This window comes from Crassostrea angulata, chromosome 6, assembly GCF_025612915.1.
Source record: "Crassostrea angulata isolate pt1a10 chromosome 6, ASM2561291v2, whole genome shotgun sequence".
NCBI classification, from domain to species: Eukaryota; Metazoa; Mollusca; class Bivalvia; order Ostreida; family Ostreidae; genus Magallana; species Magallana angulata.
In genome coordinates, this window is record NC_069116.1 from 31,755,192 (window position 1) to 31,767,420 (window position 12,229).

The 12,229-nt window shown below is 32.6% G+C and overlaps 1 protein-coding gene across 1 annotated transcript; it reads left to right on the forward strand.

Annotated features, from left to right (window-relative positions):
• The first annotated feature begins 123 nt into the window (after positions 1–123).
• On the forward strand, positions 124–8,192 carry LOC128190665 (exosome complex component RRP42-like). Its single transcript, XM_052862786.1, has 9 exons — positions 124–258; positions 489–590; positions 2,046–2,140; positions 2,275–2,440; positions 2,574–2,644; positions 2,784–2,904; positions 5,698–5,756; positions 6,074–6,170; positions 7,833–8,192. The coding sequence occupies exons 1-9, from the start codon at positions 202–204 to the stop codon at positions 7,935–7,937; spliced, it is 873 nt and encodes a 290-aa protein (XP_052718746.1). The 5' UTR covers positions 124–201; the 3' UTR covers positions 7,938–8,192.
• The last annotated feature ends 4,037 nt before the right edge of the window (positions 8,193–12,229 follow it).

Sequence of the window (12,229 nt, forward strand, 5' to 3'; positions counted from 1 at the left end):
TATATAAAGTAAGTAAAATATCCTATTTCAAACAAAAAGTATCAAAATTATGAATATTTCAATTAAAAGAAATATGTGAAAGGATTATTTTTTGTCATTTTAGACCGATTGCTTTTACACAAAAACAATGACGTTTACACACTTCCGGTTTGTGTATTGCAATGGAACCACGAGTCTTTGAAATATTATTTTTCAGTTGACATGGCAGAAGTTGATTTGAGCGATGCAGAGAAAATTTTTATAAAACACGGTGTACAGGTGATGTTTATTTTACTTTTTTAAAACCACACTTCGCCAATATCTTTTAAGTCAATTGAACCTGTGTTCAAACCCTATCAGATTCAGAGGCTACTTTAGTGTGTTACATACATGTATGTCAATAAGTAACAGACATACATATGGAAAACATTTTCATATGTGTTATTTAGTGAATTATGTCAAAAAGATTAATGAAGTAATGTTATATCAAACATTTACATACATTTTAGGACAACTGTCGAGAAGATGGAAGGGGATGTGAAGATTATAGACATATAGAACTTGAGACTGGACTTTTGTCCAACACAACAGGATCAGCACGTGTGAGACTGGTAGGGAAATTCAAAGGATAAAGGAGTTTGATACGTTGTTTAGATTATTTAACTGTATATTATAATGCACCTTACATTAGCCTAGTGCTGAAACGAATGTTCGAATATTCGCGAATGAATAGTAAATTTCTAATATTCGAATGTATATTTAGCATTCGAATATTCGATCACATGTTAAACACCCATATCAAGCACTGTAAACTATGCAGCATCCTGTTATTTCATTTTACTCGGAACGAAAGTAAATATAAAGCCATCTATGACTGCCATGCTTGGTAGAGTCTATTACTTAACCCAGTAATAGACTCTTCCGCCATGCGTATTTGCCTTGAAAGTAAAAGCAGGGTTTACATCGAACGATTTCAATTCATGTCAGATGCTGAAGAAAAAAATTGCTTAACTGTTTGAACGAGTGTGAGCTACAGAGAGTTAATATCGAAAGGTACATCGAAAGTTTTTTTTAAAAAGATACCTCGATATCATTTGTTTTTTGTTTTTTTAAATAAACAGAACATTTCCGGAGTTATGAGCGTTATCAGTTTTCTGTTTAATACTATATCAAACATGGCGGAAATATTTGGACCGACTTACGAAGTTACGTATCGGTCTCATCCAGGAGTCAGGACTGCAGTATATTATTAAAGAAGTTATAAATCTTTTGATTGTAGTTGATGGAAATTTTTAAAAAATCAGTATATTATTATTTGCTTAAAAATTAAATGCGCACCCAATTCAATGGATACTCATGCATTAAGTGTCAACTTCGAACTGACATGTTTAAGCAGTCTACACATACACCCACTTAGTAATACTAACTATCATATATGCTTAATACATTGTCCATGACGTCTACGAATATTCGAATACGAATCGAATAGCACTCACGAATATTCGAATACTGATTTATGGTATTCGTTTCAGCACTACATTAGCACAAGATCGCTGTATGTAAGCCTGAGGATCGGCTTGAGGACTACTTGTATATACAGCGACAGGGCCAATATAAGATGCAATATAAAGAATGCAATGCCATGATTTTCATATCATATTATACATAATTATAGAAAATATCAAATAAAACAAGACAAGGCATGTTGGTGTGATGAATTATTCAATTACTGTTCTCTTCAAACTGATCAGTAAATTTTTCTGTCAGTTCATGCCAGCTCTTTGCATACAAAGTTGACATCAACACAATCATTTGCCATCATACTCTGGATCAGAATTGAACGAGTACCAATTTTCTAAATCTTAATCACCAAAGTCTTCAGAAAGAGGTGCTATGTAAATTTTTAGTGTTATATTATGTGATCTTATTACTGTACATACCAATCTCATAATTTGGTAAACAATTAAAGAATTTTCAGATTTTGGTATGTTATCATTGGAATTGTTCTCAACATTTGACTTTGTAATGTAATGAAATATATATGTAATTTCACATACTTTTTCAAGGCAAATACAGACATTCTTGCTGGTGTAAAAGCTGAACTTGGAACACCTTCCCCAGACAAGCCTAACAAAGGCAGACTAGAGTTTTTTGTTGATTGGTAAGTTTAGAAAAGGCATATAGTAAAGCCCTACCTTGGTTGAACTGTCTATGCAACAAAGTTTTTGATTCATTTTTAATATAAAATCAACAGCTACAAAAACTTTCGAATGAACCTTTTTCTTTTTTATTTAGTTCAGCTAATGCCACCCCTGTGTTTGAGGGAAGAGGGGGAGAAGAATTAGCAGCAGAGATAGGAAACATTTTAACCAGAACATATGACTGTCCAAGTTGCTTTGATTTGGAAGCCCTATGCATCATTCCTGAGGAACAGTGCTGGATCCTCTATGTTGATGTTCTTGTAAGTTTGATCAAAAACATATAAAAGCATTCATATAGTCTCTAATTTTATCCCTCAATCTTGTCATTTATTTATGTGCATTAATCTTTGCGTTGATTTTGAGGCATAAAGGAAATTCTGCCCTTGTTTTCAGCTACTAGAGTGTGGAGGAAACTTGTTTGATGTGGCCTCAATAGCAGTAAAGGCAGCACTTTATAACACAAAGTATCTTTACTTAATATATTTTTCATATATGAAATGAAGTTTGACTTATTGCTCTTTGCATTATTCATGATGTTCATGAAATAATGCTACCGGTATATACATCTGACAATGTAAAGAATGCTAAATTTTTTTTTTAAAGAATTCCAAAGGTGACTGTCAGCAGGGACGAGGGTCTTGTGGAACTGGAGATTTCTGACGATCCCTATGATGTGCAGAGAGTTGAGGTCCAGTCAGCACCTTGTATTGTCACAGTGTGCAAGGTATTGATAATCTCTGATTATTGCACTGATAAAAATAATTATTCGGGGGAATTTTATGTTTGTGTCTTAAGCATGCATGTGGGGGTAAATTTTGCATAAAGTTACACTCTCTTATTTAAAACTATTTTACTTGGTGATTTGTATTATGAAACTTGTTCTGATCATTGTGGAAATACTCATAAATTTGACTCATTCTAGTATTCCACAAACACGTGACTAACCCTAATTTTGAGTACTGGAATGGAATATAAAAATATAATGATTTGGATCAGTTAATTTAATCATGCCCATGAACTAAAATTGTTTGTTGATCAGTATGACTCCTGTGAAATTGCTGTAAAGTGCATATTTGCGGAAATTCCCATTCCATAATTTTTCTCTCTGGGAGTTATGCCCCTTTTATTTTTCAGCATGGTTAAGGTGGTATGGGACACATCCATGTTGTGACATATTTCTGATCAAAATGAATATTAAAATCAAGTTTTATTTTATAATTCTTTTTTTTCCCTGAAATTGTTACCAAACAACATAGTGCAATTGGTTAGAGCGTTAACTACTTTTTCCTTTTTTTTGGGGGGGGGGGGGGGAGGGGGTGTAGTATTTTTCTGCAGTTCATTGCTTAATAGTGACTAATACACAGATTTACATGTATCTGGGGTATATGTTTTAATATTTAATGTTTGCTATTCATGAACAAAATCATTACTCCTAACTCTTGAACTCAAAACTGAAAAACAATTTTTTAAAAAGGCTGAAATTGGATACAGAAGGATGAAATGTATAAAATATTTCCAAAGTTGAAATACATTGAACTTTCACTATTTTTATGAAAAATAGCCTAAGCCTTTATTCCATATTGTTATGAAATTGTACATTTGGGACTTATACCGGTAATTGACACTTGATTTTTAGCTCACTGCTATACGCTTATGCTATACCCCTGGTGTCGGCGTTGGCGTCAGCGTCTAGACCTGGTGAAAGTTACTAAATCTATTCTATCTAAGTTATTGATTGTCCTATCTTCACCAAACTTGCATGGAAGATGCATCTTATGATACTAATGCACCTGACAGGCATGAATGCTGAATCTGAGCCATAAGTTTTGGATGCTGAAGGAGATTAAGGTTTTTAGAGCTGGTTAAAGTTTTTGGAGCAGGTGCCCTCTGATGATGATATCTTAGTTGTTGCTGGTCCTAACTTCTCCATTCTTGCATGGATGGTGCATCTTATGATACTTGTGCACTTGACAGTTTTGAATGCTGAATCTGAGCCATAGGTTTCAGATGCTGGATGAGGTTAAGATTTTTTACCTGGTTCAAGTTTTTAGAGCAGTTAGGTGCTCTTTGATAGAAAAATCTTTGTTATTTTTGGTTCAATCTTTATCAAATTTGAATAAATGATGCATCTTGGGATTGTGATGCACTCCCCAGGCAGGCTTAGATGCTGAATCAGAGACATAGGTTTTAGATGCTGGAGGAGGTTAAGTTTTTTGGAACAGGTCACATGTTTAATAGATGATAGTACTATTTCAAACTTGCATGGTTCGTTTAATTATAAAAAAGAATCACATAGGTAGCTTCGGGTACAGAGCCTGATCTTCATTATCAAGGATGCTAAAAAAAAAAACTCCTACCTCATTCAAACTTGCATGATAGATGTGTTTGTTGCAAGATATTACATGATTCTTATGATGTAGTATTGTATGATATGATACACATTTGTATTATATGTTACAATTTTATGTCATATATTATATTGTAAAAATTTATTTGATACAATATGATACTATATCATTTTTTGTATATTATGATATGATATTGTATAATATGATATTGTATTTTATAATATATTATTGTAGCACATGATATTGTATAACATAATGTTGTATCATATGATATGATACATTGTATTGAATTATATTGTATTATATGTTACAATATCATATTATGTATCATATATGATACAATATCATACAGAACAATATCATATGATACAATATCATAACTTATAAAACGAGATCATACTATATTATACAATATTATATCATACGTTACAGTATTGTAATGTATTATGTGATATGGTATTGTATTATATGATACTACAGTAAAACTCAGTTTTAGCGAAGTCCTAGGGACCGATGGATTTACTTCGTTATATCTGTAATTCGTTATATCCGTATAACGAATTCGTAATATTAACTATAGCAAATTCACTATATACATGTATTCTTAGACCAGACTATAATCGAGGCTTAGAATAAAAATACATCACTTTGATACTGTTAATAATTGGATTGTAAGTCAAAAAAATTATATGAAAATAAATTCATTCAAACTATTATGTTAAAGGGTAGTGCAAACTTTTTTAAACTGTATAAACATTCATTATAAAAGTGTTAAATTTTGTTATAATTCACCTCTACGGGACTCAAAATCAGTTCCCTATATCCGTAAATTCGTTATATCAGAATTCGTTATAACCGTAAAAATTTGCAAAGATTTGTTAAGAATTTTACCGGGGACTCAAAAAGACTTCGCTATATCTGAGTATTAGCTATATCCGTGTTCGTTCTAAATGAGTTTTACTGTATATTGTATTATATTTTATGTTATGAAATTGTTTTTCTTTGCAAATGCAATAATGTATAACACGATACAATATTGTATCATATTACATGAGGCAATATCATATCTTGATATGATGTTATGTTACATTATATTCGGTGATGCCTTGTCTCAGTGAATTTTGTAATCTGTGACTACTATATTTGTCATTTTCTCCCAATTTGGACAGATTGGTCACTCTCATGTTGTGGATGCTAGTTTGAAAGAAGAGGCTTGTTGTTTAGCAAGGTATGTTTGATTAATACTCTTCAGTCTCTTTATAAAAATCCTCTTCTTTGATACAAAGCCTTGTTAGCCTTCATTCAATTTCATTTAAATGGTGTTATGTAACTTTCCATATGGTAAGAAGCAAAGTTTTCATCATGTTTATTGTTTAGATGTGAATATTTACAGGATACGATAAATTTTCTTGGAATAATGCCCCTCTTATTTAACGGTAGTCATTTGTCATACTTAATGCATATATTTCCATTGTTATTGTTTAGCATAGTCAAGCATTGTGGGAGTGTGAATTTGCTCTTATTTTGCATTTGATTCATACTCAGACTGACGATGGGTGTGACTGAGAGGAGCACGGTGACAGGAGTAAGGAAGGAGGGGAGTGGCAGCCTGGACCCTGCTAGCCTGGAGGACATGATGCAGGTCATTTTGTAGCCAATGACACGTCTGAATGTGTCATCTGAAAACATCAATCTTCCCAAGTCAAGGATTTCTGATTCCCTTCTCTCCTCACAAACCCATGACAGAGATTTAATTAAAAAGAAATTGAGTTGAAATAATAAACAATTTTTATTTGATGTAGGCCTTAATATCATTATTGTTTTATATTATACATACTGGTATTTTATATTATATTTTCTGATAAATTGCTTTACAAGCAGCACAAATCAGAAGGTGGATGATGTTAGATCATGCAGCCCTAACTTTTTTTTGAACTAAATATGTCAAGGATTTTGAGGAGAAAAGCAGATCTGAAACTGAGGAAGATGGCTGAAAGTAACGCCAAACAAATTAATTTTTTAATTCATATCAACACTTTTCATGTATATAATTATATTATAGTAATGAAATCTTGCAGATACTAGTAAACATCCTGTTATTTGCTCATAAAAATATCTATATAAAATTTATACATTTTATATGTCCAAATCATGTGTCCTGGAGGCTCAAACTGGAATAAATAAGAAAAAGTGCTTTGAAATTATCTCATAGAACAGAATGGCTACAAGTTTAAAATAAGAAATAAATCCAGCTCAGACAAAAATAAATAAGAAAGGTGTTTACTAGAAATTATCTCATACATCAAAAAGGCTACATGTTTATTAAAAAAATAAATCCAGACTCATAGTATTTAAGATTTTCAGATATTAAGAAATATATGTAATTCATTTACAATGAAATTATACATATAACATAGCTTGCTTGTTTTCAAGTGAGCAGTATTGTTTTTATCTTCCTTAAAGTTATGAATGAATTACTCCAGTTATCTGATAATTATGATGAAAAATTCAGTGATTGAAATAATGAAAATGACAGGCGGACAGTTGCCAAAATGTTTCTCTTATTGAATGGATAACTCCTTCTACAGTTTTAAAATTACGATGTATTTGATTTGGAGATCAATTGAACATATATCAGAGTTGTGCATATTACTTTGATTTTGATTTTTGATAATTTATGCAAAATATACCAGCTGTTGAACTTGGTCATTTTTTTGTAAAATACTGCATAAAGAGTGTCCCATTTTTCTGATAGGTAGTGCGTTTCAATTTGGGATTGACAAATGGATTATGGATTCTGTTCATACAAAAGAAAATTTGATTTGCTGTCACATTGATGGCTTTTCTCTTGTTATTTATCTTGTTAGTAGTGAAGGGGCAATTATTCATTAGTGGATTGATAGTGCAATCCATTTTAGAGATAAAACATTGATCCTCATTCCTCACCTTATTAAGGTACCTCACAACACTTAGCCTTGTGCTTTTTAGTTTACCACATCACAAGAAGGGTATTTGTATTGTTGTATCGTTTGTATCAATCAATTCAGCTGAATATCATAACAGCTCAGTGGTCAAAGAATCTGGCTCGTAAACTGCAGATCACGAGTTCAAACCACCTGGGGGGTTTGTTCATATTTGCTGAATTAAATATTTGAAAAGTACAATTTATGCATCATGCTCACTATCATAATCAAGTAATATTTGCAGAATTTACTATAGTTAGCCACCTTAAAGAGATATTTAAAATGGAAATTAGACCCAAGTGTCTGACTTTGATAATTTTAGTTCTCCTTTTCACTTTCAGACTGGAAAAAGAGTTGGTGAACTTCTTAATAAAAGTTTGATGGACTCGCTATTAGAAGAAGAACGCCAAGGATCAAAGAAAAAACCTGTCGGTTTTTTGAAATAATTGTAAAAGTGTTAGAAACTTGATTGAGCTGCCAGTGGTACCATTGAGAAGAATGCCTCATTACTAAGTCTAAAACACGTATGTGTGGGAGAGATATCATGAATGGACATAAATGAAGAAAAAATGATGCAAGTTTGGGTCCAAATGAGAAAAGTAAAAAAATTAACCAAAGAAGTGAGATTTTGACTCTTAATATAATGGTTGTAGTAACTATGTATTGTTTGAATGAAATTGTAATAAATGGTTACAGTACAACTTGTTTATCACGAACTTGGATATAGCAAAGTTTTCTTGAGTCTGCGGCAAAATTCTTATCAAATCCCTGCAAACTTTTATCATTATCACAAAATTGGTTATAAAGAATTTACGGATATACATGTAGTGAATTGACTTTAAGTCCCACAGAGGAAGAAAAAGCAAAAGGATGAATGCACTTACGGCATTCGATATTTCGAGAAAATAAAGTTTTAAATTGAAAGAAGAATATTTTTTTCAGTTGCAGAAATTGTCAAAATCCAAATTGCAACTGACTTTAGGTACATGTAATTGCGTTATATAAAAGTATGTTGTTACCAAGTACGAATTTGTTTTTCATAGGCGTGGGTCATCAAGATTTCTTGAGTCTCCATACGATAATGAGGACGCCCACTTTTTTTACCGACTTCACATGTAGTCAGCGCATGTTTGTCTATTGTTCTCCGTTTAACAATAGTTGTTTATTTGTATCATCTAAGTCAAAGGGAGGTAGACAAACATGCTTTCATGGTTTAAATGAGAAAAAAATTCCTTCTTCTTACTTTCGCTTTTTCTGTTGTAAATCACAAGGGTTGGTAAATGTTGAATATTATAGCTCACAACGTGATTTCTCACCTCAGGTGACTGTGAATACAAAATTCTATCACGTGACGTGTAATGTTACAGTAGCGTGTTGTGTGCTAACTAAAACAATGTTTTCGAACAAGTTGAGTTGTCAAGCATTGATTTTAAGTTTTCTTGTTTGGGATAAATGTAGAATAGTTTTCATCTGAACTGACATCAGTGTATGTCTCATTCTCTCACCAACTGAGGACGTGCTACACACGCTTCCTCTCAATGATTCTTCTTTACACTTTGTGTAGTAAAGCATATAGCAAAGTAATGTATACGTGCCAAATGGTACGCAAAACAGTAGGCGACTACAAAACATCGGAATTAACGTATTTCCAGAATAATTTGTTTCTCTGTTGTTTGGTCACAATTGGGGGGTGGGGGGCTACATATTAGGAATTTATACAGAAAATCTTCTCAAAACCCTTTGAGTAGAAAAGCTGTAACTTTAGTAGAAGCATTCCCAGGGGTAGGGTGGGGCAACAATTAGGAGGAGGGTGTAAAATTTTTACATTATTTAATATATTTTAATATTTTTGTTACAGACTAATCAAATTGAAAATTAAAACTACCTTCCGCTTCCCGGTTTTCAATGAGTACATGTTTCACGCAACGTATCAAAAAACGGGAGAACGGATGGAATTTTAGATTTTGATTAGATTGAAATACATTTGTAATATATCATATTACCTTGCTGAAGTAGATCGGGCAAAAACTAAACAAAATTATATCCTGAAAAATCAAAGCGTTCAGGCCACGCCTACCTCATTAGTATTTAAAAGCGCGCGAACCGTTCACAAAGCATACCGTGCAAGAAGCGAACCGTTCCGTTCACAAAACGAACCGTACCGTTCACAAAACGAACCGTACCGTCCACAAAGCGAACCGTGCAACTGGTGTAGTAGCACGTTTCTGGGTCTGTACCTAGAGGTTAAAGTGTTCGAGTCACCGTTCTACCGGTAACCTTTTTTTTTTTATTCAAATTTGATCTCAACTTTATCTGTTATTCTATCATATTCATCGTGGCCAAATTTTCAAAAACTTCGCAAAAATGAATGGATACCATCAAAAAAATTCTTTTCATTTTATTTCATTTATAAAGTTTGAAGGATGAATAACACTTTTAGGATGAAAAAATGACACTTTGAGGCTGAGGATTGGACAACCTATCTTTAGAAAAATTCTACAGTGTTTAAGGTGGTATCATAATGGGACATATGTCGATATTAATGTAGATTAAAATACATTTATTATTTATTATTATATACTTTTATCGGTTTAGAATTTTCAAACTTAATATACATGTACAATATTTATCCAAGCATAGATTTTAAAAATATTTGGAGATTTAAAATTGTAAAATTATAAAACCCCCGGCAAGATTCGAACTCATGACTTACAGATTCGTAGAACCTCTAACCCACTGTGCTACGCCGTTAGGTGACAATAACGGGAAAGAAACTACGAATACATTATAATTACACTTGGTTTTGTTGTTTATTTCGATAAACAATACGTCACAACATGGAAGTGTCCCATACCACATTAAATGTCAAGATATACTAGTATACTCTGCTTTTGTCTGTCCCAGGGTACTGTTTTTGTCATGTATATTTTTAATTTACTGCGCAGCGGCCACCCGGTAAATTTAAAATTTACAACCTGACATTTCCGTCCCTTTTTGACGAGTTTAAAAGATATACACATACCTGTCAATGACGTAGAATTGAAATCGATGTTAGGAAAACAATCCAAGATTTCTTCATTGACATTTCATGTACTCCTATTTTAACCCGGAGAAATTAACGTGAACGATAAGAAATTCTGACGGAGATTTTATAATTGGAAATGTTTACATCTCTCATCCTTTCGAAAATACTCGGAACACATCGCACAATTTTTCAATGTTATTATCCTGGCATTTTCATTTGTTTGCAATGCAAAGTCCACGTAACCTTTCTATTTTAGGCTGTGTATTGAAACCCTAAGAAGTAGAGGAGAATTTTCATGGGAAGAAATCTGGACTTTTTCCGTTCTATTGGACAAACGTAGTTTGGGCACAAAAATATTCATAATAGTAGAGATATTTATATTTATAGAGATATTTAGCAAAAACGCGATGGAGGCAGAAACTTGGGACAGAGTACAAGTTGTCAAAATGTTTTGTGTTTGATACTTAAAAGAAGTTCTAAAGCTTCTTTTGGCTATTGCTGCTCGGGTGAGCGATGTGGCCCCTGTGCCTCTTCTTTTGGTATGCAATCTTTTAACGACAAGCTATAACTAAAATTAATGGGGGTTTTTATGGCTCAAATAAGTAATTAAGTGTGGGCAAACTGAAATGATTTATATCTAAAATATCACAAAAGTATGATAAGTTGGTCAGACATGATATAGATTTAAACGTATTTAAAGAGTGATATGCTATTTCTGGTAATAATCCGTATTAAACTTTGATGTTTACAGAGAATGACTTTCAAATCGTAATTTCTGTCTGACGTTTGCAGTCTGATTATGACGTCAAACAGTTGTTTTTGAAAAGGTAACATTTTGATATGAATGTTAAAAAATTAACATGAGAGTACGTGTTGTCTAACATGGCCAGGCCCCGTTCCCTGGCCAAGAAAATTCAAAAGATTATGTTACGTGTTTATCAAGCGAAATGATCTAAAATACATTGAAACTGATATAAAAACATTGCTGTAGCCAATCTTTATGGCTATTGTAAAAAAGCAAATGAATATGTGCAAATATTCAAACTCTTTTTGTTTTTAAGTAAATGAATTCTATTATCATCTTGCCGATTTCACGGGATATATATTATATGTAAAATTAATGATTTCATAAATACAGATTATTTTTTGTTTATGTTTTTGGGAGTTGATTTTAATCAAATATCCTATGCAGTTACTCTGACAAACCGAAAGTGAAACAGTGTTTGGACCTAAGCACAAATCATCACCGCTGACAAGATATAGTTCTTGAAAATTATCGATAAATTCGATGTAATGTATCTTGAAGCATTGGTTTTTAAGAAACCTATTTATGAATACCTTGAAAATAGTCAGATGTTAAATAGTAGGAACAATTTAGATATTTTTTGCAGTCGTATGTATTTATACGCCAGAGTTCAATAAAGTCTCGTTCAACCCTCGGCTGTCTCCGTAAATCTCCGACAAGCAGAGAGTCATTCTATATTCAGAGGTCGCGTCATCAAGCTATCACATGACCTGGTGTACACATTCTCTTGCTTGTAGATTAACGGAGACAGCCGAGCATCTGGTTGAACGAGACTAGAGTTCATTATTGCTTTCATCCATACAATTTTTTGAATATTTCGATTTCTTATACATAGTTTGATGAATCAATTCTATCTTTAATCATTACAAAACACGATTCATACGGGGATTTTCTCAAAATTCTTGTCG